Here is a 26644-nt window from a genome sequence, read left to right as displayed (position 1 = left end):
CCAAACCAATCTCCTCCTCTCCTGAAGGCGCCACCCGGGCCGGGACTTGTGGTGGCTGGGCCTGGGGCTGGGCACCTGGCTTCCCGTGGCTGCAGACCACTCAGATGCCAGCCTGGTGCCCGGCTGGCGGGGCAGTCCTCTGTGTACCCCAAAGGCTCTCACCCTGTCACCCCTCCTCAGGGCTACATCAACACCCCCCAGGGCCTCCAGAAGGCCCCGCCCCTTGGGGAAGGCCAGGGTTGTGCAGGCAGGTGGCCGGCCGGACACTGGACCCGGAAGAGGAGGGGGCGGGGGGCTGGGATGAGCAGTGATCTGCCCGTAGGCTCACGCAGGTGGCCCTGTGCGTGCAGATTGGGGCAGGGGTGCCCCGCAGGAGCTGAGGTATGTGGGTGCCTGGAGCGGCCTGGCAGGGGGCAACTGGGGCTGGGAAGTGGGCTGGTCATCGCCAGGCTGCCCTCAAGGCCCTGCCAGCCGGTGAGACCCTGGGGACCACCTGGACGCTCCCCCTCCCCCTCTGGTGCCAGCAGACTCTGTAGAGAGGGCAAGGAGGCCTTTAGGGTCCCGGGGTGCATGAGGCCGTCCCAGTATGCCCTGGTGCAGGATGCCCTGGGTGACGTGGGCTGGGGGCTTGCGGGAGGGGTGTACGGGGGCCAGGCTGTGGTTCACGGTCCCCCGGAGGGGCCTGCCTCCCTGCCGCCTCCTGAGACCCGTCCCAGCCCTGAGACCAGGGACCACCCCCCCCGAGTCTCTTCCACCAGCCCCTGGGCCTGGGTGATGTGGTTTTGAGCAGGAGGGCTGGAGGCCCTCCACACCCCTGGCGGGGACGAGGTCCCAGAGGGAGGGAAAAGTGGCTGCCGTGGCCGCCTGGGCCCCTGGGGCCAGGACAAGGTCAGGCTGGATCTCCTGTGCGGCGCCCCTTGACCGCTGAACCCCAGACGCCCCTGCTTCCCGGAGCCCGCACGCCCCCCGCGGCAGCCCGGCCCACAGACCTTGGCTCTGCCACCCACCCCGGCCCCGGCTCCGCCCCTTCTGGGAACTGGAGGCCCGACCTGGGCTGCCCTTGGGAGCTGGGCCTCACTGGCCCGCGGGGCTGACGGTGGCCGCCCGCCGTGTCCAGCCCTGTGTGTCACCCTGGTGTGGCCACGGGGGGTCCAAGGACCGAGTGCGGCCCCCCCGCACACGTCTGGTTCACTCCGTGTGTCTGTTCCGCATTGCACTGTCCACGCACGGCGGGGGTGGGGCTGCTCCTCCTGTGCTCCTGGTGGGGACCTGGAGGCTGGGGTCAGGCCCCCTGTTGTCCACCCACTAAGGACGTTGGCTGGGGTGGCGGCCTCCAGGCTAGACCCCAGATTGTGTCCGTGCCTGGCACAAGTGACCTGGCACCTACAGCTGGCCGTGTCTGCCTTCTCCGGGTGGCAGCGCATATTTGCTGTCTTGTGTTCCCCGGTGGACCCGAGGATGCTGGGGTGGGCCCCTGCCCTTGAGGGCCCCTGTGCCTACTGAGGGCCAGGCCGGGAAGAGGGAGAAAGACCAGGATATGGTGGCTTGAGGTCCTCCAGAAGGCCCGTGCAGAGCCCAGGCTGAGCCCCCAGCAGAGTCTGTGTCCAGCTAGACTGGGAGTCCTCACCTTGGAGCCCCCTTGACCCTGGGAGGGTGGGCCCCTGTGCACAGCAGGCGGGCAGTCAGAGCGGTAATTTGCAGGTAGAACCAGCAGAGGGCACCAAAGCCTCACTTTTGCGGCACTTCCTTTGCGCGGGCGGCAGTCCCAGTGGTGTCCCCTCTGCAGGGGTCTGTTGCCCCTGCCGCCGCCTACATTACCAAGGGCAGGCACGCAGGGGCTGTGCGGGATGCCCAGCAGGCTGGCTCCCGGGGGCTCTGGAGGCCGCAAATCTTAGGAAGGAGAGACGGTGCCCGAAGCCTCACCCCACCTGGTCAAGCCACCCCTCTAGAGCCCAGGCTCTCTGGGGGAGCAGCTGGATAAGGTGCCGGGTCCCCACCATTCTGGACTGTGTCTCCAGGAGAGTCTGACCCTCTGGCTTCAGAATCAGACCTGGGCCAGGAGGCTGTGGGGGTGAACTCCCCCTCTGCCCTCTTCGCGGCTGAACAAACTCAGCCTCTGCTGAGAGTCTCCTGGGCCTGGGGGAATTGAGGCTGGGGGCAAGGGGGTGGTTGTCGCCGTCAAAGCATCCCTTGCTCTGCTTGTAGCCACCTCGACCCCTGGAGCCAGAGGCTCACGCGAGACAGGGGCTTTGAGGATAGGAACCGGGGCCCAGGAGGCCACGGGCGGGGGGTCCAGCTGGGTCAGGGTTCTTTCTCATGTCCAGGTCCGTCTGCTGCCCAGTGCTGGGAGCAGAGAGAGGCCAGTTTCAGAGAGGATGTTGGGGGCAGGGGGTGGCCAGGGGTCCGGGAGCTGTGGAGAGAGCCAACAGAAAAGCGGGGGGGGTGGGCCCCCTCCCTCGGTGCTGTGGTTTCTGGCTTCAGCGCAGGGTGGCAAGGTGGAGGCCCCTCCCCACGGCCCCCTCCGCAGGCAAGCGCCAGCCCCTACGCCTCAGGTCCTCAGCTCACCTCCCCCCGGGCGGTCCCCCGGCCCCTCCCCGCAGGGGCTCAGATGCCCCACTCTGTACCATCTGCTGCTGTCCGGGATCTGACCCAGGCAGCCCATGGAGGGGTCCCCGATGCGGCCCCCAGAAGCTGGGCCTGGGATTCTCACCACACAGTGCCCACCCTCCAAGGCGCAAGGCTGAGATATGGGATCCTGGGGCCACCCTTGGGCCCTCAGGGTTGGGGTAGAGGTGGGTGCGGCCTCCTAGGCCCCCCTCACCCAGAGATGCTCAGACCCTAGGTCATCCGTTCCTGGTGGAGCCCAGCTCTGTGCTTTGCCAGAGACGAAGATGGGCCTCCAGGCCCCCAGCCTGGGGGTCCAGAGCGCACGAGCCCCGGGCGGGCCCACCCTCCACAACCCTCAAGGCCAAGGCTGCTGAGCCATCGGAACCTCGCGGCGGCGGGAGGGGCGCATTCCGCCCGCCTCACTCTGACCCCCTTCCCGGCCCATCTGTGTTTTTAGAAAACAGAGCCGGCATCCCCAGGTGGCCGTGCAGCCCAGGGCTGTTCACACTGCGTCTCAAAGCACACGGCTTTCTTCAAAGTCCGGCCTCACTTCAGAGCTTGACCCCGTTCCAGCCCGGCCTCCCCCGGAGCACCCTGCCTGCCCCCCACACCCGAGGCCCACTTGCCCGGGACCTTGGAAGTCCCCTTCCCTCTCTGGGCCTCAGGTCCTGAGCTGGGGTCAGGCTCGAGAGGAGGCTCGGTGGGCAGTCAGAATAGGGCAGGGAGGAGGGGAACGTGGGGGCCCAGCTGAGCCCAAGGCCCTGAGCCCACGGCCCGGGTCTCCCTGGCCTCCCGACCCCCGAGGCCCTCCGTGGCCCCCACGTTCCCCACGGTCTCTCAGCCTCCACTGCTCCCCTTCGCCCTCTGCGGTCGCTCGGTCTCCTTTGACCCCCTCAGCCCTCATGGCCTCCCCGGCCTTCTCCGCCCTTTGTAGCGCCCCCCGAGTCTCCGGCTCACCTGCCCACGGAAGGCCTCCAGTGTCAGGGAGAGGGAGGTGGTGGAAGGCGGGCTCCCTCCTTGAGGCCTAGGTGACGGGTCTGTGTTTGGCTGCCTGCTGGGGGTGCTTCCTGGACCCAGGTCCTGCTTTGGGGACAGAGAAGCAGAGAGGCCAGGCTCAGTGGCAGAAGAGCTAGCAGGGAGTCAGGAGACCGGAAGGTCCAGCGTGCCGCCCTCCCGCCGCACAGATCGGAGGAGGCAGAGCAGGCAGGCTGGGAGGCTTCCTGAAGGAGGTGTCCCATGTCCCCAGTCCGGCGCCTTGACCTTAAGATCGAGTCCACGCTCGCTCTCACTGCCGCGGGTGCAGACCAAACCTAGGGATAGCCGTGGGGCACATACAGCTGGTCCTGCCTTCCCTGGCTCCAACTGGGAGCTGTGTTCATGCAGAGATGCCGTCCTCCAGGTCTGGGCACAAAGATGGCCAGGTTGAGGTCTGGAGGACACAGGGGGCCAAGTCCTGCGGGTGCCCCAGCTCCCCAGAAGCCCTCACCGTGCTGGGGCCAGGAGGACTGAAGGGTGAGAGCTGGCCAGCAAGGCAAGCTGGGCTTAAGTCCTTGCTCTGACTGTGTGGTTTTGGCACAGTTACTCAGCATCTCTGAGCCTTGGCTTCCTCATCCATCAAAAGGGAACCCATGGAGATTCTCCCTGCTGTGGCTGAGGGTCCAGCGAGGTGACACGTGTGAGTGAGGGACCCCCAGGCCTGTTGCTGTGGCGACAGCAGGCCCTCTGAATCGCATCCTCGGCTCCCGCCCAGTGGAACAGGCCATGGCCTCAGACGTTCTCCTCAGCCCCAGCACGTGCCGTGTTGGTGCCTGTGGGCCGGGCGTGTGGGCAACGCATGCCCAGGGCGGGCGGCCCACGCAGGGCATGTGCTGCGGCTCCAGACTCTGCATCTCCAGCAGGTTTCTCCCTCTCTCTGGGCCTCAGGGCTCCGCAGGCCCGCTGCTCCTCCAGGCAGCAGAGGCAAGAGGCAGCTGACACACTTTCCACGGCAAAGGAGCCGGCTCCAGGGCTCCCAGGGTGCCCCGTGGGTGCGGCTGCCAGGCGGACCAGCCCCCCAAGGGAAGAGACCCAGGGCTCGGGGGCCTGCGGGGCCCACATGTCTTGAAATGAGGTGGAGGGCTGGTTGAGGGAAGGAGAGCGCGTCCCAGGGGGCCTGGGGGCTCCTGTGTGCCTGGGCCAGACTTCTGTGTGCTCAGAGGCCAGGGCCAGACTCCCTCCCGCCACACTCCAGAGCCCTCTGAGGTGGCAGGTTTCACCTGCAGGGGATGGAGGAGATGACAGGTGTCCCAGGACCAGCCTGGCAGTGACTCAGCTACCGACACCCAGGAAAGAATGCCCGTGTGGTCAGGGGAGTCTGGGCAAACGTACCTTCGCACTGAGACAGCGTAATGATGAACGATGACACACAGGTGTCCGTAGGTGGACTGGGCTGGGCTCCGACCTATGGGCATCCAGGCACCAGCACATCACCCTGTGAGGTCAGAGGGACACGGATGCCTGGGGGCGACAGGTTCGCCCCTGCAGCCTCTGGGCCCCCTGCCACCCTGTCCTCCCCCTGTCCTCCTGCTCTTTGGCCCAGGGCGGCCTCACCCTGGCCTCTCCGGCCGCCTGCATGGAGGTGGCCGGGTCACCTGGTTCCCGACGGTGCGGGGGTCTTGGGACACTTAGTGATGTTAGGATGTCAGGATGGGGGCTCTGTTACCCCTGCTCTTGGGTTTGGTGAAGCGGCTCCTCTGTTAGCCTCCTGGCAATATCGATTTCTAGAAAAGCCAGGTGCTTTCTAATAAGGCTGTGGTTGCATCTCTCGATGTGGCCGCGAGGTGTCAGGCTTGGGTCAGGTTTGGAAAGCAGTTCAGGGAGCGGGAGTCAGACGCCAGAGTCAGCCCCCCACTGCCGCCCCCCGCGCTGGTTTCGGGGACCCTGCCTGAGGACGCGGCTGGGGGCGGGCTGGGTATCAGATACCTATCTTATATCTATCTATATCTATCTGATTGTATTCAGGTATAAACACAATGCAGTTTTCTCTAATTCCCAGAACACAGTGGATGTTTCAGGAAGGCGTCCCGGGCTCAGCCGCTTGGGTCACCCACCTTGCCACACCCTTGGGGTTGGGGAACCCTCAGGACCTCCCTCCACCATCGATTCTGTAACGCCAGGGCGGGGCCCTGATGAAAGCCTCAGATCTGAGTGCAACGGTGCAAGGCCCACCTGAACCCCAACAGTGCAGGGGGCCTCTCTCTTGTGGGAAGAATGTTACTGGTTTGCCCCCCAGCCCCCTTCCCAGGGTGCCCCAAGTCACCCCTCAAGACCTTTCGGGCTTGCGCTGTAATTCTAAAAGTGGCCACGAGGTGTCAGCATGAGGCCACTTAAGCAGCCAAATGGAGGCAACTTGCAGAAGGGAATGATTTCTGAGAGCCTTTCAAGTCTCTCCTGCATAAACAGGATCTGACCAGAACCCCAGGCCGGGGTAGCCCCCTCCCAGGCCTAAGAGACAGTGGAGCAATGAAGTTTCTGTCGTGAGGTGTCCCCTGCACCCCAAATGTGCCTCTTCCGTCCCACTTCACTGTCTCCCCGTAGGCCTTGTGGTCCCACCATAGATGGTAAATAGGTCAAGCTCAAGGTCACAACCCTCATAGCCGCTTTGCCTCCAGTCTTGCCTCAGTGGCACCAAGCTCTGGTCAGTCCCCCGTGGGGCCTCCCCACCCGGAGCCCCTTTCTTTGCTTGAACACTCTGGGGCTCAAGGTTCTGATGGAGTAAACTGCCCTGTATGGGTGTGGTCCCCTCTGGGGCTGTGCCAGAAACAGAGGTCTGGACTCGGGGCAGGGCTCAGACCCAGTGCATTGGTTTAGAGGTGGGGACTCCCACATTGCCAGGAGTTTGATCTGTGGGTTTGAGATGCTTCTTCCCTTTCAGCCCCTTAGCTGCCCACCTTCTTGCTTCCTTTTTGTCTTTATTGAATTTGTTACAATATTGCTTCTGTCTAATGCTTTTGGTCTTTTGGCCTTGAGGCATATGAGGTCTTAGTTCCCCTGACCAGGGACTGAACCCACAAGCCCTGCACTGGAAGGTGAAGTCTTAGCCCCTGGACCACCGGGGAAGCCCCCACCTTCTCAATTCGAGGATTCCCCTTTTGGTGGGCCTCGCATGCAGCCTCAGTATCTGGCATGGGGTCAGCCTTTTCCCCTCGCTGGCCCTACCTTAGGCGTGGGGAGCCCCAGCTAAGGCTTCCCATATGGATCTGCAAGCAGCTCCCCTGGGACATCTGGGCGTCTTGCAGCAGACACCACGGGGCGGGGGCGTGTGGCACAGGCTGTGAAAACTCTAAGCCACAGAGTCCCCAGACAGGGCCAGGGTGGCATGAGCAAGTGACTGCTTCACCCCTAAAAAATGGGCACTTCACACACTGACTCCCCTCTGTGTATGATGGGCCTGACTCAGGACCTCTGGTACCCTTGCGTTCCTCACCCGCCCAAGAGCCCAGGGAGACGCCCACCTGCCCTCCTCCCAGAGGATGGTATGGCTCTGGGACTTTTGCGTCTTGTTTAGGACACTTCCACCAGATCTGAGTCCCCCCCGCTCCCCCAGCCAAGTCTGACTCTCTTCCCCACTGAAAGCCCTGTCCTCTCAGCAGATGACCTATCGCTCCAGCTAAGAAGGAAGTTCAGACGAGGGCTTGAAAGATGAAGGGAGAGGAGAGAGTTAAACGCCAGCACAGCCTGGCAGTCGGGGGCACAGGGAGGCTGGGGACCGCGATCTGTGGGGAGCCACACACATCGTCGCCTCCGAGGACACCTTGGTTGTGCCTCCTGCTCCACCTGAAGGCTCAGAGAGGAGGTTTAAGTTCCCAGTGAGACTTGGTCCAGGCCGCCTGGGCCTTCACTCAGCTGTTGACATTTCTGGGTTCCAGGCTCAGCTGGAGTTCTGGCCAAGCTCAGAAGGCCGTGGACCCCAGTCATCCCTCCCAGGGGTGCCTGTGAGCAGGAGGTGTTGCTGGCCACCTGCCACCTGCCGCTTGCTGCAGCACCCTCGGTGTCTCGCACCCCACCTATGGGGTGTGGAGGGGGTGGCGTCAGATGCCACCAGGGGAGAGAGAAAGGCCCCAGGTGAGCCCCCTGTCTCTGGAAGAAGGACGAACCTGGCCGCCCTGTGTTGCAGCTGCATTGGGAGCACCTGAGGAAAGATTTTTCTGACTGTTCTGGAACCCTGATTTTTCCCCAAGATGCCCCGCCCCCATTTTACCCATGCCACGCCCACTGGCATGCCCGGTGATTGCCAAGTGTCAGTCAACGGAGGCCCCGCCCACCCTCAACCCCCCTCCGCAGAGCCCCACCTCCCAGCTGGCAGCGAGTACTTCTGGCTAATGCCCATGCCCACTAACGCCTTTCTGCCAGGCTAAGGGTGGGCCAAGTCTCCACCCTCTGATGCGCCATGCCTTCACGTGGGAAGGGGCCAGAGCCGGCTGCTCCAGCAGGCCCAGCACCACCAAGTTGGCACAATTCTACCTAAATTTGGAGGGGTTTGGGGAACGGCGTGGGGTGGGAACGAGGTGAGGGGCACACTCTAGGTTCCGCTGGCATTTGGGCAGGTGCTCCGTGGTGGAGAGGCTCTTCTTCTGGGGGCCATTACAATGCATGCTCTAAAAATGCCCTTCACTGTCTCTCCAGCCTCAGTCTCATCCCCCTCCTTTGCCTCCCAGTCAAGCCTGCTGGAGGGTCTGAGCACCCCCTGCCTTGGCAGCGACTGCTACTATTGGCCCAGCCAGCGCGCCCGCCAGTTCCAGCAGAGAGCCTGGGGCACCAGCGACATCCCGGTCCTCTTTATCCACCACCCCAGGGAGCTTCAGCAACAACGCAGCAATTAGAGCGCAGGCGCCTGGGCGTCCCTCCCCCGCACGTTCCCCTCTAGGTGGTAAGAAGGCTGCCTTCTGAGTGCTCAGGGGTAGGGGGCTGGGGGCAGTTAACAGGAGGGGGAGGGCTTGCGCTGCCAGAGGACTCTAGCGAGCTTCCACTTTGGAGCAGACAGGACAGGTGGGGAGGGAGCCCTTCAGGGCAGCTGCCCAGAGCCACAGGGCCTTTTGCATGGAAAATACACTTTCCTTCTCTGAGCTGGCAAAATGGGAGGGGTGGGCTGGAGCATAAGGCCACTGTCTTCAGCTTGAGGGCACAGCTGCTGTTGGAAAAGTAAAAGAATTTTCCTGTGTGAGAGGTTCCCTCTGGCTGCGACCCGCCTTACCGGATCCCAACCAGAGACACTGCAGGGGCGCTGAGGCCCGGGGGTTTGGGAGTTATTTTCATACCACGTAAAAAGTAAAGCTTCCCTCTGTCCTCACTCCCTACACCACCCCTTCCCCCAGAGAATCCCACCATGTAATTGGAAAGGATGGTGAGAAGGACGATGAAGGGGCGCTGCCCCTTGAGGCCCCAGAGCGGGATCTAAAGAGGAACGTTCCTGACAGTGTGCCAGTTGCCCTGCCCCCCCCCCAGCCTCCCCTGCCCTGGGTCATTCTTGTTTTGTGCATGGAGTGTGCCTCCCCTCCACCCAGATTCCCCGTGTGGCGTTTGTGGGGAAGGGGTTCACTTCCCCACAGAAGCACAGTCTCCCACCACCCTCAGCTGCCTCCCCATGGCAGAGCTGTGTGTGCCTGGCTCCCTCCTTGCTTCCGTTCAAGGTGGGGATGTGCTGGGGCAGAGGAGGCAGGCTCTGTGTGCAGCCACTAGCCCCCAAGCTCAGGCAGAAGTCCGCCACAGGGCGGGGCAGCCTGTCCCATGGACGGGTCCGTGGGCACCTCTGCAGGCCTGCCCATGGGGAAGTCCAGCTCTGGGGAACTGTGGACACTTCTCTTCCTCCCTTCTTCAGAAAAGGCAGAGCTGGGTGGCCAGAGGGACAGGCAGGGGAGCCGTCACCCAAACCCTGACAAGGTGACCCGAGGGCCTCTCCACCTGACAGCCAGTGGAGGGGCAGGGGCCAGGGCCCTGGCTGGGTGTGTGCACGTGTGGATTTGTTTTAAAAGACACCATCTTAAGAACACCCCTCTCTCCCCCAGGGGACGAAGAGTCACTGTTCACCTTGAGGACGAGGAGGTGGCCTTTGGCTCCCAGCCCCAGGGCCCCACACCCAGGCCAGGTCAGCCCTTTGCCCAGGCTGCCCCCCGGCCAGAGCCCGCAGCAGGCCAGAAACCCCAGCCCGGGAAGTCAGCTGCTGTGACCCGTGGCCCTCAATCCCCACCTGCTCAGAACTGAGGCCCGTGGCCCCAGCCCGCAGAGGTGAGTGCTCCAGACGCTCCCAGGCAGGACCGCGTGCCCAGTCAGTGGCACAGGCTCTGGACAGGGGCCTGCTATCCTCCGGGGCTCAGAGCCCCCTCGGGCAGTTCCTGTGGCCATCACCCCTTTCCCAAGGAGTGGGGCCTCCAGGGGGCTAGGGTCATATCAGGGTGACACAGCAGGAATCTGGGTTCCGGTGGTCAGCTCCCGGGGGCTCAGCTGCAGGCAGGGCAGGCCCCCTGCTGCCTGGGCCGAGTGGTCCTCAGAGGCGTGCTCCTGGTAGGGCAGAGGAAGGGGGAGCGGGCCGCCCAGGGGAGAGTCAAGGGTGACTGGTGAGGGCAGAGCTGGAGGAAGGAGCGTGCAGAGATCTCCAGCAAGTTGAGGGGGGATCCTGGGAGGCCCCGGGAAGCTGGGCTCAGCTGGGCATGCCAGACCCGGCCCTCCCTGCCCTGGGCCACTGCTGTGGGGCCTCACATGGGTGGTTTGACCTCTCTGTGTCCCCATCTGTCAAAGTAGGGGGACAGTCACAGGGTGGTTGGTTACTGTGCGAGGTAATGAGAGAGGCTGCCGGCTGGGGGAACGGAGGGGGACAGTGGAAAGGCTGGGGGGCGGCCAGAGCCTCCTCTGACACCGCTGGATGGAGCCGGGGTGGGGGCAACAGGCTGAGCTGCCCCAGAGCGGGCTTGATCCAGGGTCTCCGGAAGCGGAGGAGAGGGGGCTGTGTTCCCGGTCCTGACCCCGAAGCCACAGAGGTCACTCTTCAGGGCTTGCTGTGGGGGACCCAGCAGGTGCCCCCTTGCAGGCCGATTTGCCCACCGGAGAGAAAGAGAGAGAGAAACCGAGAATGTTTTTCAAAGATGTCCTTAGTTCAGACACTACATAAATTGGTACAACAGCGGTCACGCCTGGGTCCTTGCAGCTTGGGGGCCGGGTGCCCCACACTCCTACAGCCGACGATGGTCCATTGGTCAGGGGCTGGCGGTGCCTGGGGCCTTGGGTGACTGGTGCTGCCGTCGGGTCCTGGCCTTCTGTCTGGCTGGGGCCTGGGTCCCCGGGCTTCCAGCCTTGCTGCTGGGAGCAGGCGCACCCCTCTGACATCCAGGGCAGGGTCTTCACCCGGGCAGCGCCCGGGCGCCCTGTGGGGGCTGAGGGAGGGGGCGCTCAGGGGACTCCTGGAGAATAGGCCGGGTTTGTAAAATGCTGGGCTTGGTCCCAGGGAGGTGGGGAGCGGCCAGCTTGGAGCCAGAGCCGGGGAAGGAAGCGGGGAAAGGGAAGGCAGGCTGCAGGGCGAGCGGGAGCAGGGAGCCGCTGCCGAGCCGGAGCCTGGAGCCAGGTCGGGGTGCGGGGCTGGGCTTCCTGGGGTGAGTCTGAGTCTTCGGGGTGACTGTCCTTTTGGAATATGGCTGGCACATGGCTGGGGAGGGGGGCGGCGCAAACCAGGGCTGCTGCAGAGCTGGAGGGAGGGGCAGGTGATGGTGCTTGGGGCCAAAGTTTCCACCAGCCAAGCCCTGTGCTGGGGGAACCCCCAGCCCCACAACATACCAGGGCTGTGCCCTTCCTACTGTGGTGGGGGACTAGAAGTTGGGGCGACCTGGGCGGCTGGTCCGGGCTGGGGATGGCCAGTGCCCTTTCTGAGCCCCACGGTGACCGGGATCTGCCCCCAACAACCCTACCCCTTTAGCCGCACTTGTGACTAAATAAGGCGAGGGCTCAGCCTGCAGGCCTGCACAAGGAGGAAGTGCCTCTGTGCCCCCTCCTGGCCCGAGGCCGGCCCAGCACCCCAGGGTGGCCTCCTACCTCCAAGGTCCAGGCACGTGTCTCCCAGCACTGGGCCGCAGCTTCTCCAGGGCTGGCGCCTGTTCAGGACTGAAGGCAGGGAAGGGTCCCCAAAGGGCCCCCCCCCCACACCGGCAGGAAGATGCCCAGAAAGCCCGACTGGCACAGGCCTTACCTCGGCCCCCCTGCGGTCCCCAGCCTGGGAAGCAGGCCTGGAGGAGAGGTGGGAAGCCGCGAGCAGGGCGAGGGAAGTGGAGACCCTCACCCAGGACTTGAAATCCGCTCTGGGGTCCCAGGGATCTGAGGTCTGCAGACAGACACTAAAAACACTCCTCATCCCCAAATGACAACTGCCACATACTGGGGAGCCACCCTCCCAGGCTTCCCTGGGAGGCCCCCTTCTTGCCCTCCCTTCTATAGGCACAGGCCTGACCGGCAGGGCCTGGGGACTGCAGAGGGCTGGTGGGGAGGGGGCGGGGCAGTGGTGGGTGGGGGAGACAGGCCAGATGTTCTTGGAATGGACACGGGGTGATTGACGTGGACTGGAATTTGAAGGGGGAACATTCCCCACGTGCCTCGGGCTCCGGGTGGGAAGTGGGCTGCTTTCTTCATGGTGTGTGTGGGGGGGTCCTCCCCATCTTGCCAAACTCCTCTGAAAGGGCTGCCTCAGCCCTGCCCAGTCCCCACACCTGTCCAAGGGCATTAACCCCTGCCTCCCCAGAGGGTCAGGTTTTGAGGCGCCTCCTTTCTAGCTGGGGCCCCTTTGTGGGGTGACCGTGGGGGCAGGTGATGGCTGGTGTGCTGGCCCTGAGACCCCATCACCCTGCTGCCCCCAGCAGCACCCCCTTGCTGGCAACACCCTCAACCCACAGATGCGCAGGGGGTGGCCGCCCCCCACCCGCAACACTGCCTAATTCCAAAGGGGTGATCCGGTTCCCACCAGTGTGGTGGGGCTGGGTAGGGTTCAGCACTCTTGTCTTAAGGAACTCGACTTTCACAGCCGGGAGAGGGAGGCTTGCGGTGAACGTTCTCTTAGAGAAAACGAAAGGAGACCCCGACCCCAACCACCATCATTCCTGTCTCCCCGCGCCCCCCCGCGCCCCCATTCTCTTCCTCTTCCCTAGGGCTTCAACTCTCCCGCGTTATCAAGCCAAAATTGGGTTCGCCTTCGTCGAGGGGCCCGAGAAGGCCCGGACGGCGCTCGCGGAGCGCCGGGGGCGAGCGGGGACGGCCGCCGGGGGTGCTCCGGGGCCCCCCAAACCGAGCCGGGGACGAGCCTGCCCGCGGCGGTCGCCGGGCCGCGGCTTCGCCTAGGCTCGCAGAGCGGAGCGCGTGGGGCGCAGCGGCGGCGGGGAGCCCGCGGGCCTCCTCGGAGGCAGCCGAGCAGGGAGCCCAGAGCCCCCCGGAACGCCAGGGAGCAGCGCCCCGGCGCTCCCCCGCCGCCCCGGGCTGCCTCCCTTCCACCCGACGCGCTGCCGCACGGAAGCGCTGTCAGGGGCCAGGAGGCAAAATCGGGAGAAGCGACGTGCCAGCCCCGCCGGGCGGCGGGCGTCCCAGGGAGCCGCCGTCGCCGCCGCCGCCGCGTGCAACCCGCGCCGCGATCCCCGGGGAGGGCGCCCCCGCTCCGCGCGAGTCCCCGGGGCGGCGGATCCGCAGCGGCGCGGTGCTTCCCTGGCTTGGAGCTCAGCCTCGCAAACGAAGCTCTCCATCCCCAGGGTCCCAGACCACCGAGCGGCATCTCCCGCTCCTGCTGACGGCAGGCGTTATTTTATTTTATTTTTTCTGGGCTTATTCAAATTTAAGGTTTCCTCCCTGACCCCTCCCAATACATTCAGCATTTCTCCAAGTAACAGGATTTTTTTTTTTTTTTTTTGGACATTAATTTCTGGGGACCTGAAAACACATAAGCCCCTACTGGCTTTTCCAGGTTTACACTAAGGCCTGGGTCCCCAAACTTACTGAGTGTTTTCTCCCACCCAGGCTCTTAACAGTTTAACAGTTCCCCCCATCCCACCCCCACCCCCAGGTTCTACAGAGTTACACAGTGCCAAACCCTATTCAGAAAAATTTAAACATTAACTCCAGGTCCTGGGCTCAGGCTGACTCCCCAGGATGAACCGGGTGTTTTTTTGGCATTAAGGCATCTTTCCCAAAGAAGAGGACTCTTTTCCTGTGTCTCCATAATTTTGGTCGACAGGGGCTCCCAAGCTTACTGCCCCTGTCCCGGCTCCCCCTTGCCAAAGCCCTGTTCCCCCGCTTCATTAGAGTTTAGGACATAATCTGCTGAGTTCTACAAATGTATTGGCCCCAAACTAGGTTATCTAAATTTTAGGTAAAGAATCCCAGGTCCCCTCACCCCTGCCACCCCCTCACAACAGACGGAGCAGTTTCCCCAGGACCCTCAGAGTTGGAATGCTGCTGCCTGTGCCTCACCAAAATTTACGCATTAAACCCAAAGCACAGTGGCCCTCTATTTGAATCATAAACAGTGTGTGCTCTCATTTCCTGAGTTCCACCAAATTGAGAAGATGGTTTCTGGTCCCCAAAACTCACCGAGCAATTTTTTTGGTGGGTCATAAAGACATGGGGCACTCATTTCTGGGGCTCTCCAAGCTTCCTGCCACTAATCAGGTTCCTTGAAATTTAGACGCTGTTACCCAGGCCCCCCAAACACACACAGCACTTATCCGAGGTGTGCTCAGTTGTGACCATGGGTCAGGCCGGTCCCCCCAAATCACGTCTCTCTCAGGTCCCCGGGGTCAAACCAAGCACAAAACAAACCCTTGCACAGAGCCTATATCTTGTTTTACCAAGCTCTTTTGAGTGACCCAGTAACCAAATATTCTGAATATTTTCTCCGCCTCATAACATTCTGAATATTAAAAAATTCCCTGGGCCCCACGAGCTTACTGACAAGAATCCGGGTTTCCTAAAATTCAGAACTGATCCCAAATTCCAGACCAACCGATACTGGACCTTTTCCCGGTGCCCTCTGTTTGGACACCCTGGGCTCTCAATATTAGGCATCACCCTCTCTAAGCTCCCCAAACACATTCAGTGTCACAGAAAGGCACTATTTCTCGGGTCCAGAGCATTTCTCCAGGCACTCACTGAGTCACCCCAAACCCAGTCAACACTTCCTGGGTCTCAGACACTGCCCATCTGCTGTAGACCACCAGGCCCCACCACCTAGGAATTCTTAATCGTTTCCCCCTAAAACTTCGATATTGACCCTGTGTTCTCCTGGGGACTTTGAAAGACTCCTTTGGAGCCCCAGATTCAAAAATTATTTTCTGGGGCCTCCGGATTGCGATGCTGCCTGCTAGCCCTCCAAAATAAACTGAGACTTTTTGCCCCTTCTCCACAAAACAACTGAACTTTTTTGAGCACTGATTTATGGGTCCCCTGATTTTATGATCCTTACCCTAACTCCTAAATTTAGGCAATTTTCCACAGGCCTCCCAAAATGAAATTGCCCAGATACCAAAAAATACCCCCAGGTCCTGGAAATCTCAGGTATCCTAGGCCTGCATCCTATAAGACTCCTTGCTATTAACCAGGTTCCCTGAAATTTAGATATCAGTCTCTACTGAACAATTTCCATGGATCCCCCACACTTGGGCCAATGCTTCCTAGGGGGGTCCCCAAATGCAGACAGTGCCCAGGAAAATATTTTTTTTTCCTGTTCACCAAAAATAAACTAATCGAAACCAATTTAAAAATTAAAATATTAAAAAGACATTGATTTTCTGCCTTCTCCAAATGTACTGATCACACCCTAGGTTGCCCCAAATTTAGATTGTGTTTCTTGAGTCTCTCAAGGACATTGAGAATTTTTCCAGAAGCCACAATTATGGAAGTTATTCTCCTCGGGCGCTGCAGGCGTCCACTGACCTGAATCTCTGTCTTGGAAATGACTCTCCACTCCTCTCCACTGCACCTGGATTCCCAAGGCCCACCCACTGGTTTTCTTCCCCGAATTTTAGACCCTTTGCCCTTTTGGAACCTCCCAAGTTCCACACTGAGGATTTTGCTCCGGTCATGGTCATCCGCAGACCTACTGCCCTACAAATGGGGCCGCCCCACGAGCCTGCTGACCTGCATGCCTGGGTCCTCACAGGGTAGACTCGGCTCCCCTGTCCCCCGGCTGCACGGAGCGGCCTCCCCGGCCCCCAGACTCGGGCTCTTTTTCTGGAGTCTCGAATTTAGTCACTAATCACAGCTCCTCACCCCGACGCACCCTCCTTTGGGTCCCCACTTCAGGACCTTCGTTCTCTTCCTTGCAAACCAGGCGGCTCCGCACTGCGTTCCCGGCAGTTGGGCATTGCTCCCGGCCCCAGCGCGGTCTCTGCAGCTTCCGCGGCCCCCGCACCCCGCGGGCACCGGTTCTGGGCCTCTCCGCGTCTGCTACGAAGTCCCCGGAGCTCCTTGGATGCGGGAAGTTTCTCTCGTCCTCCTCACACACATTCGGTCGGGCAGCTTGTCCGCCAGGACGTAGGCAGGGCTTCTCCCGCGTCCAGAACGACTGGGCATTGCCCCCAGTTTCCCCCAAATTTGGGCATTGTCCCCGGGTCTTCCAACGGACTGGGCGTTGCCCCCGGACGCTGGGCACTGCCCCGGGGTCTCGCTCACCTTCAGCGCGCCTACCGCCCGCCGCAGATCGCTCGCTCGCTGCCTCGACTCCTCCGCGCCCGCGGACGCAGCCTTCGGCCTCCAGCCTCGCGGTGAGCTCCCCGCCGCCTCGCGTCCGGGCCTGGCTCCCAAACCCACCCGCCGCCGTCCCGCTGTCCCGAGCGGCTGCTGGAGACACCGGCATGGGGCGCGGGAGCCGTGCGGCGGGCCAGCCCCTCGGCCGCCCTGCGCGCTGGGTCGAGCCCCGGAGACCCGCGCCGCTTTCCTTTGCTCTGTGCAAAGATCACAACGGGGGTTAAGCGCCTCGGCGACCTCCAAGCGGGGCCGGCAGGGCGCAGGGCACAGGAGGGACGCGGAGGAGAGGCGCACCCCCGCTCAGGCGGCGCGGCGCCTCCAGCCGCCCGGGCGCCTCCAGCCGCCCGGCGGAGGACTCGGGTAGGCGCGCGCCGAGCGCGGGAGACGTGATTGATGGCGGAGCGAGGGGGCGAGCCGGCCTCTGGCTTCCGCCGCCTGCAGCCCCTTCCCCTTGGAGAGGCGCGCGTGGTCGGGGCTCCTGGGGCGGGCGGGGCGCGGGGACTCGTGCGTGGTTTTGACTTGGTAAAAAGAAAAAAATCACACCGGCTTCTTACATCGTCCAAACCCTCTAGGAGATGGTTTCCCCAGACCCTCAAATGACCGTGGTGGCCCCCGGGGCTGAACCCGAATCTACGCAAGTCCAACGCATAGAGGACGGGGGAACCATTATCCGGATATTTTGGGTGGGCCCCAAAGGCGAGCTGCTTAGACGCACCCCGGTGAGCTCGGCCATTCAGGTAGGATTTGAACGACGTTTCCCGCCCTGCTCGTCTCGCCCCTGGCACACAGGCGCAGCCCGGGCCGGCCCCATGCCTGGCCCAGATTCGGGCCTGGCCCGGCTGACCCTCTCCACGTTCCGCACCTGGCGTCCGCCGAGGCTCCTCCCCGGTTCCCGTGCGGCACCGGGGGGCGCTCGGGCTCCGGCTGCAGCTCGAGGTGCTGCGCCTGCTCGGGCAGGTGGAGGCTGCGCGCCTCGCCCGCGCCCAGAGACTCCCCACTTCCCCAGCAGGTCCCCGGCGGGACTCGGGGACCCGCCACCTGGGCCCGCACACACAGGGCACCCTCGCCGCCTAGCCCCTCGGTGGGGCGCGGGGATCCGGCCGTCGCTAGGGCATGTGACGCCGCCCACCCTGGTCGTCCCGGGTCCCCCGTGTACTGTGTCGGGACTCTGGCACCCCGGAACCTGAGACAGGGCCCCCAAACACTTTAGAAGAGTGATTCTAGATTTCTTTCGAACTCTGAGGATCCCTGCCCCCACTCCAATCTCGTCCCCGCGCACCCCACAGCCCCCCCCTCACCGCTGCCCCCCGGGACCCCAAGCCTGGCCCCCCCTTGGCTCGAGTTGCAGAGGCGGTTCGGGGGCGGGGCGAGGACCCCTCGAGCGCCCATTGGCGCGGGCACTCGGCCAGCGGGGCCCGAGCGGGCGCCGAGCCGCGGGTGGCTCGACTATAAGAGCCGGGCGTTGGCGCCCAGAGTTCGCCTGCTCTCCGGCGGAGCTGCGTGAAGCCAGGCAGGCCCCCGGCCCCCCCCTTCCGGCCGCCCTCGCCTCCTGGCCCTCGCCCGCCAGCGCCTCCACCCGGCTGGCGGCCCCGCGTCGACGCCGTCCGCTACGCTGCTGACCCCCATCTCGGGCGCCGTCGGCGGGGCCGCGCTCCGCCGGCCTGCGGATTCCCCGCCGCCTCCTCTTCGTCTACCTCAGCGCCCGTCCCGCTTCGCCCGAGGAGGCGGCCCCCCCCGCAGGCAGTCCGGCTCGCAGGCCGCCGGCGTTGCCATCCCCCGCGCTCCCCCCGGCCCTCCCCCGGCGCGCAGCCCGGCCGCTCCCCCTCCTCGCTGCGTCCCGAGCGGCCCCGGCGCCGCCACCGCCACCCCCCCCCCGAGGCCCGGGCTCGCGACGGCCGAGGGCTCCGTCGGCCCAAGCCGAGCTGGGCGCCCGCGGCCCGGGTGACGCCTCCGCTCCGCCCCCCTCAGCACCTTCCCCGGCCCCCGACGTTGCGCCCTTTCCTCGGCTTCTCTGCGCTCCCCGGCCCCTCTCCGGCCTCTGGTCCCGGCCCCCTGTCTTCTTCCGCAGCCTTCCCTTCGCTCCCTCCCGTCCCCCCCAGCTCCTTGCCTCCAACTCCCTCCCCTTCCACGCCCGCCCTCTCGCCTTCGCCGTCCCAAAGTGGATTAATTATACGCTTTCTGTTTCTCTCTCCGCTGCTCTCTCCCGCTGTGAGCCTGCCCGCCTCTCGCTGTCCTCTCTCCCTCTCGCCCTCTCTTCGGCCCCCCCTTTTCACGTTCACCCTGTCTCTCTCACTATCTCTGCCCCTCTCTGTCCTTGATACAACAGCTGACCTCATTTCCCGATACCCTTTCCCCCCCTAAAAGTACAACATCTGGCCCGCCCCGGCCCGCAGACAGCCCGTCCTCCCTAAAGAATCAGACAAAATTTCCCCCCCCCCCAAAAAAAGCCATCCCCCCGTTCTGCCCCGTCGCACATTCGGCCCCCGCGACTCGGTCAGAGCGGCGCTGGCAGAGGAGTGTCCGGCAGGAGGGCCTTCGCCCGCTGTTCGGTTTGCAATACGCAGCAGGAAGGTGGGCGGCTCCGGTGCCGGCTTCCAGGTAAGCGGCGTGCGGGCCGGGCCCGGCGGGGCGGCGGGGCCCGGGCAGACGGGGCTGGGGTGCTGGCGGTCGCGTCCCCCGGGGCGAACCCCGCGCTCTCCCTCGCGCCGCGGAGGAAGGGGCGAGGGGTGGGGGGCGGGGGAGGGACTTGGGGAGCGCCGGGGGAGGTGTGAGCTCTGTGCACGCCGACTTCCTGGTCGCCTTGCGGGTGCAGGGGGCTGTTACTGAAAGTTTGTGATTTGTGCCGTGCGAGGGCAAAGGCGGGCGTGGGCGGGGGGTGGGGGGGGGCGGCGGCCGTGTAATGAGAAGGGGCGCAAATCTCAGAAACCCACCCTGGTATGTTGACTCGTTGCCAGCAAGACCGAGAGAGGAAAACTGGGTGGGCGGGGCCAGGATGGAGCGAGGGGGGCCGAGTTGGCAAGAGAGTCCTGCCAGACGCCACATTCCCTCCGCGCCCCCCCCCACCGCCTCCCTCTCCCGGTCCCCGACATTTCCAACCAGGAATCTGGGTGGAGGGGGGCTGGTCCAGAGCTCAGAGGGGCCCGGAATGGACCGTCCGGAGAGGGTAACTGCCCCTGCCCCCGTGGGCAGATGGAAGTTTCCATACAAGGAGGTGGAAAGCAGCCCCCTCCGGAACCGCCCCCCCCCATTTCCTTGTGCCGAGATGGGCTGGGGGTGCAGGAGGAGCCCCCCTCCCCCGCCCTGGTACTTTGCTAAGAGACGCTAGGGCTAGCGGTTGGGGGTGCAGGAGAGGAGGGGCTGGCTGGGAGGACGGAGGGGGCGGGAGCGAAGGGGGCGGGGGGAGTGGTCAGCTGGGAGCGGGGTGGGGGCAGGGTGGAGCCGGGGCTGGGAGGAGCCGGCCCAGACATAAAAGCTGAGGCACTGACCAGCCTGCAAACTGGACATTAGCTTCTCCTCGGAGGCAGCCTTCCAGACTCCTCCTCCTCCTCATCCTCCTCCAGCCCCAGCGAGCCTCCTGTCCAGCTGCAGGTAACAGCGGCTCTGGAGCCAGGACCCCGCTGCGCTGCGGCTCCCGCCCGCCGCAGCCCGCTTGGCTCCCGCCCGCCGCGCCTCACTCAGCCCCCCACCCCTCCTCTCTGCCTCTGCCCCCCACCCCTCCTCTGCCCACTGGCTCACCTGGCCTGCGTGGCTGCCTGCCTCCTGTCCAGTCTCGGCTCTCCGCTGGTGTCCTGGACTGGACCCCACACCAAGTGGCTGGGCTTGCAGAAAGATGGAGTTGCCGCTCGGACAGCAGGAATTCCTAGCTGGCCAAATTTGTTTTCAGAATTTGGAGGGGGCGGCCGTGGGGCAGCGGGGAAGCAGGCTGGGGTTTCGTCCAGCGAGGGGTGGTGGGCGAGGTGGCCGTTTAGATCTTCCATGGAGCTGGCCCCTGCTCGTCAGGAGCTTAAGCGCGACTGAGTTTCCTCCTCAGTCCTCTCATTTCCTACACGATTTATTGCACCAAAATTCCAACAGGCAACAACCTTGCTCCAGGCTGGGAAGTCGTGTGCGGCTCAGCGCCCGTGTGTTCACTGGGTGCAGTGTCTGGGACGGACACATGTGGGCAGCCCACCCGGGCCCTTGCTTGAGTAGCCCAGGGTGCCACGGCTGAGGGGCGCCGGGCCGTGACTGTCCTCCCAGAAGGGGCTTGGAGCTGGGCCTGCCGAGGACAGGCTGGGAATGCCTGCCTGGGGGGCTTCCACCTTTTGCAGAGGCGGAAGTGGCTGCTGTGTCTAAAGGGAAGCCAAGATCCTTCCCTTTTACGGGGCCTATTTACCCCAGTCTTCAGCCTCGAAGCCTGGAGAGGGGGTGTGTCCTGAGGTGCATCTCTTGCCCCAGATGGGCCCTGAGGGAACCTGGTGTCTGGTCCCCCCCGCCCCGGGGTGGGGTGGGGCCTGACCTGCTCTCTTCAGCTCTCCGATTGGGGTTTGGCATCCCAAGAGGGGAGCGGCTCTGGTGTTCCTGGAAGGACTTTGAGGCCCTTGGCCATTGGGAGTGCGATGCAAGGCCTGGAAAGAACGCTTTTGGTTTTCATGTGTGTTTTGGGGACCCCAGGGAAGACTGGGGTCCAGGGACTAAGAGACGCCGGAGAACGAGGCTCCCGGGAGCATGGCTGGCACCCTGTGCCAACCACCAGACCCTTGACCTTTGCTCACCAGCAGGCCGAGAAGTTGGGAAAGGCCGTCTGGGAGGGAGAGGCGTGGGGCCGGGACCCCCCGCCGTCGCGTTGGGAGGGAGGCTGGTCCTCCTGGCGCCCTTGCCCGGCTACGCCTCTGGGGTGCACATGTTCTGTGCTGGGGTGGGGCCCTCTGCCATCTTGGCTGGTTCAGGGAGGCTCAAGAAGTGGCCACTGCCTTGTGCTGGCCCCGCCCCCATGACTTCATAGGATGGAGGCCAGGTCCAGTGTCCAGCACTGGCCCTTGCCGCTCTGGGTGTGGCCAGGCCTCGGCAATAATACGAGGGGAACAGTGATCCCCACGTGAAGGTACTGACCAGCACTTGGGGCCCATCAGAGAGGCTCCGCCCCCACCCCTTCCCTCCTCGTGGGGTGATTTCTGCATCCCACCAGCCTCAACAGAGAAAGCTCTTGTTGTTCCTGTAATTAAAGCAATTAAGATTAAGGAGAAAGCCAGGCTTTAAGTCTGCAACTGGGCTTGGACTTAGAAGGTGGCTGGGCTTAGGGTCCCAAAGGGAGCAGCCGGCACGTCCTGGCTGAGCCATCCGGGGGCCTGCCGGAGGGCGGGCCGGCCCTGGGCGGGGTGGTGGGCTCACACCTCTGTCTCTCCCGCAGACATCAATGGGGATCACAGCAGGAAAGTCGATGCTGGTGCTTCTTGCCTTCTTGGCCTTCGCCTCGTGCTGCTATGCTGCTTACCGCCCCAGCGAGACTCTGTGCGGCGGGGAGCTGGTGGACACCCTCCAGTTTGTCTGTGGGGACCGCGGCTTCTACTTCAGTGAGTAGCTCCCTGGGGCCAGGGGAGGGGTGGGCGCAGCAGGCCCCGTGTAGATGCTGGGGTCCTCCTCACGGTCCTCAGTCGCCTCTGCAGGCCCTCCAGCCTCCCTGGCTCGGGGGACTGGGCCCAGGCTTCTAGCCACACGACTCACAGTCAAGGGAGAATGGACAGGTGTGTCCACAAGTGGCCAGACCTGAAGCCGCAAGTGCGGGTGGGGTGTGGAGGGGGCTGAAGGCCCAGTTCCGGTGTGGTGGGGGGCGCAGACAACCCTTCCCCTCCAGCTTCTCCCTGACCTGCCCACGGGCAGCTGTGGGCACTGGCTTCCCGCACCTTTTGTCCACGTCTTGGCGATGGGCACGTATCTGTGGACTCTTAGATTTGAGATGGAATCAAATGGGTTGAATGCCATTAAGAATAAAAGCACTTGTCACTGGGGGTGTGAGTGTGCGTGCTGGGGGGCGCGTGGCTCCATCCACGAGGGGGGCCCGCTGCCCTGGTGGGAGGCAGAGGGCTCGGGGCCTGGGCGGGACCCACACTTGAGGGCGGCTCGTGGTGCAGCCGCCTGCCTGCTGGCCTGAGCGTTTTGGCTGGTTCTCATGGTTTCGGACCGGGGACGCCTGGCTGGGCACACGGACCCCTCTGCCCGCCTCCGCCCTGCGGCCCCGTGCAGCAGGGCGTGTCCCCGATGGAAGTGACCTCTCCTTCAGCGTGGGCTCTTGCCCTCACCCCCCGTAGTCTGGGCCTCCGGTTCTTTACTGTCAGGAGAGTAGGGAGAGTGTCCACGTGGTTTCCAGGGGAGATGGGGGAGCAGGGGCAGCCTGGCCCTCAGGGTGGGGCACGTGCGCTCCCTGGGCTCAGCCAGATGCCTCTCCGGGCCGCGGGGGTTGGGGCGGGACACTGCTGGGACAGCCGGGCGAGGGCCGTGAGGCTCGAACCCGGCCCACCACGCCCACGAGGCACCTTCCTCCACAGCCTTTACTTACCCACCCTCTGAAATGGGCCCGAAACGCCCGTCTTGGCATGCCAGCGCTTCGCTCTGAAAAGCACACCCGCTTCTCCGCGCTTCCGAGGCCCCTGCTTGCCCTGGCTTCTCCCGTGGCCTCTCTCTCTGCCACCCTTGGGGGCAGGAAGTGGCACCGCAGCGCCTAGCGCTGGCCGGCCCTGGCACCAGGCTTGCCTCCCTGACGGGTGGGCTGGGCTGAGCCCCCCAGCCCTTTTGGCCCTGCAGCCGGACCCCTTACTGGGGGCTCCCTTCCCGCCCCCCCCTCCACGGACGGCGGAAGGAAGGCGGGGACTTCGCGTGGCCGAGTCTGGAGCCCGCGGTGGGGGGAGGGGAGGGCGGGAAGAAAGGAGGGCGTGGTCTGTGCAGCTCCTCACTCCTCTCCTCCCGTCTTCCCCTTCTTCCTCCCATCCCTGCCGGTCTCAGCGGTGGCGTCTCTAGGGCCACGGGCACCCAGGCTCCTGGTTGGCTCCGGGGTGGCACCTGGGTCCCAGCCGGCCTTCGGGCCGGGACCCCGGGGTCCCGGGACGCGGGGCCGGGGCCCACCTGACGTTCGAGGAGGAGGCACAGGACGCCAGGGGCTGGCTCTGGTCACTCACGCTCACTGTCACCTCTGTCCTTTCTGGGCCCGCCTCTCGCTTCCTTCCTCCACTCCGGGCTGCGGCTGGCTGTGCCTGCAGGGCCACCGGGTGTCCCGTCCCAAGGGTGGGGGCGGGGGGGCTGGCCGAGGACCCCCGCCTCTGCCAGGTGCGGGCATTGACCTGTCCTGCCCTTCCTCCCTGGGGGACCGCCAGGCCGACCATCCAGCCGCATAAACCGACGCAGCCGTGGCATCGTGGAAGAGTGTTGCTTCCGAAGCTGCGACCTGGCCCTGCTGGAGACCTACTGTGCCGCCCCCGCCAAGTCCGAGAGGGATGTGTCTGCCTCTACGACCGTGCTTCCGGTAAGACAGCCCCCCAGCTCCAGCCCAGCCCCGAGGGGGACCCTCCCCTCTCCCTCTGCAGCCCCGTGGGGCTGTCACCTTGGAGCCAGGGGACCAGGGCACAGCCAGCTGCTGAGCTGAGAGGGCAGCCAGGGAGTCCTTTACACTCTGCCACTCTGCCCACTGGGGGCGCTGGCCAGCAGCGCGGGTGGGCACTGGCCTGTCACAGCTGCCATCACACCTGGGGCACCCGGGGCAGCTTAGGCGTTGCCCCGCCGTGTTCCCCGGGGCCTGGGCAGCCCCTGACTCACTCTTCCTCTCCCAGGACGACTTCACAGCATACCCCGTGGGCAAGTTCTTCCAATATGACACCTGGAAGCAGTCCACCCAGCGCCTGCGCAGGGGCCTGCCCGCTTTCCTGCGAGCACGCCGGGGTCGCACGCTCGCCAAGGAGCTGGAGGCGCTCAGAGAGGCCAAGAGTCACCGTCCGCTGATCGCCCTGCCTACCCAGGACCCTGCCACCCACGGGGGCGCCTCTTCCGAGGCATCCAGCGATTAGAAGTGAGCCAAAGTGTCGTAATTCTGCCAAGTGACACCATCTACCTCGCGCCGTCCTCCTGACCGGGACCGCCCCACTAGGTCTCTCTCTGAAATCCCTGTACCGTCCTGTCTGCGGGCTCCCCTGACCCGGCCTCTGTGCCCCAACCTCCCCACGTCAGGCAAGTCCCCCTCGGCCCCCTCCATCTGGCCGAGGGGATCAGAACAACATCTCTAAAAATGTACAAAACCAATTGGCTTTAAATATCCCCCCAAATTATCACCCCCCAAATTACCCCCAAATTATACAACCAAAATTGCAATCATAAACCCCTCAATCAGCCCCCTTGAAATGAATTGGCTTTTTAGCAACACCAGAAAAGCAAACTAGCTTTCCAAAAACTTCTTAAAAAAAAAAAAAATCAATTGGCTGAAAAAAATACTAAAAATAAATTGGCTTAAAAACAATTGGCAAAATAAAAGAATTCGGCCCCCCCCCCTTCCTTCTCGTTCCCTTTGGATCTGGACTTAAATTGGCTTTGATCTAATCATCTAAGAGAAAGGAAGGGACCAAATTTCCAGGTAGGCTTGTCCCTGCTGGCCAGCCATCTCCGCCCCCCTTGCCAGGCCCTCCCCGGGCACTGGCAGTGTGACACCAAAGACCCCAACCTGCTCCTCCTCCAAGCTTCCATCACTGGGACCCTACAGAGCAGTGAGGGGACGCTGTGAGACCAGAGGAGGGGAGCGCGGAGCAGAAACCCCGAATCGCGCAGGTAGAATCGAATTGGCAAAACACCCCCACACTCCAAAATCTGACATCACAATCCGTACCTTGGAAAGCACATGCAACCCTGCATACACACACACACACATACACACATCCATGCACGCACACGCACCCACATAGCCTCACATGCATCCATGCACGCACACACACACCCACACACATACACATCCACGCACACACACATCCATGCACACACACACATCCACGCACACACACATCCATGCACACACACGCACCCACATACCCTCACATGCATCCATGCACGCACACACACACCCACACACACACACATCCACGCACACACACATCCATGCACACACACACATCCACGCACACACACACATCCATGCACACACACGCACCCACAGTCTCACATGCATCCATGCACGCACACACACACACACCCACATAGCCTCACATGCATCCATGCACGCACACACACACCCCCACATAGCCTCACATGCATCCATGCACGCACACACACACCCATGCACACACCCACCCACACACACATCCATGCACACACACACGCACTCACATAGCCTCACATGCATCCATGCACGCACGCACACACACACACACACGCACATCCACGCACACACACACATAGCCTCACATGCATCCATGCACGCACACACACACGCACATCCACGCACACACACACATAGCCTCACATGCATCCATGCACGCACACACACACCCACACACACACATCCACGCATACACACGCACCCACATAGCCTCACATGCATCCATGCACGCACGCACGCGCACACACACACACACACACACACACACACTCTCTAGGGACACCTGTGTCCAGCCTTGTGCAGCTGAGACCGAATTCCATCCCAAATTATTCTCTTGAGCTGCCCCGCGATGAGGTTTTCCTGTTCCGTGCTCCCCTCTGGTCCCCTGGGACGCGCCATGGTGGGAAGGTGTGTCTCGGGCTCAGGCAGGTGGTTCCATCTTTCCGAGAAGAGGATGATCCCCACCTCTTCTCGGCACCTGTCCTGACCCCACAGCCCACAGAATGTAAGTCCTGGGTGCCCCCAGACCCCAGGGGCACCCACGCACCGACCATCGTGCAGAGCGAGGAACGGTTTGGCCAGGCAGGAGATGGCTGCAGCTAAGCGAGACGAGCCCTACCACGTGGCCTGACCCCCTGGGTGTGCTCCTGCAAGATCTGGGGAGCCCTCTCCCCCGAGCACACCTAGGGATCATCTTTGCCAGCCTCCTGGGGAAGCCTCTCAGAAATGAGGGCCCCCCCCCCGGAGGCTGGCAAAGGTGACGGGGAGTGTGGGAAGTCTGGAGGATGGCGGGGTGGGTGGGGGGCAGTGGGGGCTGGGTGGGGGGACATTCCGAGGCAGGAAGTGGTCCAGCAAGATTTCGGAGAGAAACGTTCGGGGGGAAGGAACGGCGAGGCACTTGCAGAGTTACAGACGGGAATCAGAACCCAAATTGACGCCAATTGATCTATCTCCCCTCTTTAATTA

The 26644-nt window shown here is 63.5% G+C and overlaps 1 protein-coding gene across 7 annotated transcripts; it reads left to right on the top strand.

The window, feature by feature from the left end:
* The first annotated feature begins 296 nt into the window (after positions 1-296).
* On the top strand, positions 297-26450 carry IGF2 (insulin like growth factor 2). Of its 7 annotated transcripts, none has more exons than XM_068976093.1 (6): positions 329-381; positions 15935-16367; positions 16923-17087; positions 21740-21902; positions 23697-23845; positions 24150-26450. In XM_068976093.1, the coding sequence occupies exons 3-6, from the start codon at positions 16926-16928 to the stop codon at positions 24381-24383; spliced, it is 708 nt and encodes a 235-aa protein (XP_068832194.1). In that variant the 5' UTR covers positions 329-381; positions 15935-16367; positions 16923-16925; the 3' UTR covers positions 24384-26450. The 7 variants fall into 7 exon arrangements, with proteins under 7 accessions (XP_068832195.1, XP_068832199.1, XP_068832194.1 ...); XM_068976095.1 differs by lacking the exons at positions 15935-16367; positions 16923-17087 and adding exons at positions 8272-8515; positions 9651-9870 and having other exon boundaries at positions 350-381; XM_068976098.1 differs by lacking the exons at positions 15935-16367; positions 16923-17087 and adding an exon at positions 9651-9870 and having other exon boundaries at positions 315-381.
* Positions 26451-26644: the final 194 nt, after the last annotated feature.

The sequence above is a fragment of the Capricornis sumatraensis genome, chromosome 8 (assembly GCF_032405125.1).
Source record: "Capricornis sumatraensis isolate serow.1 chromosome 8, serow.2, whole genome shotgun sequence".
In the NCBI taxonomy this organism is placed as follows: Eukaryota; Metazoa; Chordata; class Mammalia; order Artiodactyla; family Bovidae; genus Capricornis; species Capricornis sumatraensis.
The sequence above is the reverse complement of the archived record's forward strand: the minus strand, read 5'-3'. Positions and strand labels throughout refer to the sequence as shown.

Coding starts and splice junctions, on each gene's coding strand:
- IGF2 (XM_068976093.1), top strand. CDS start 16,926: ATGGTTTCCCCAGACCCTCAAATGACCGTGGTGGCCCCCGGGGCTGAA. Junction 17,088..21,739: donor CGGTGAGCTCGGCCATTCAG/GTAGGATTTGAA, acceptor TCTCTCCCGCAG/ACATCAATGGGGATCACAGC. Junction 23,846..24,149: donor CCTCTACGACCGTGCTTCCG/GTAAGACAGCCC, acceptor TTCCTCTCCCAG/GACGACTTCACAGCATACCC.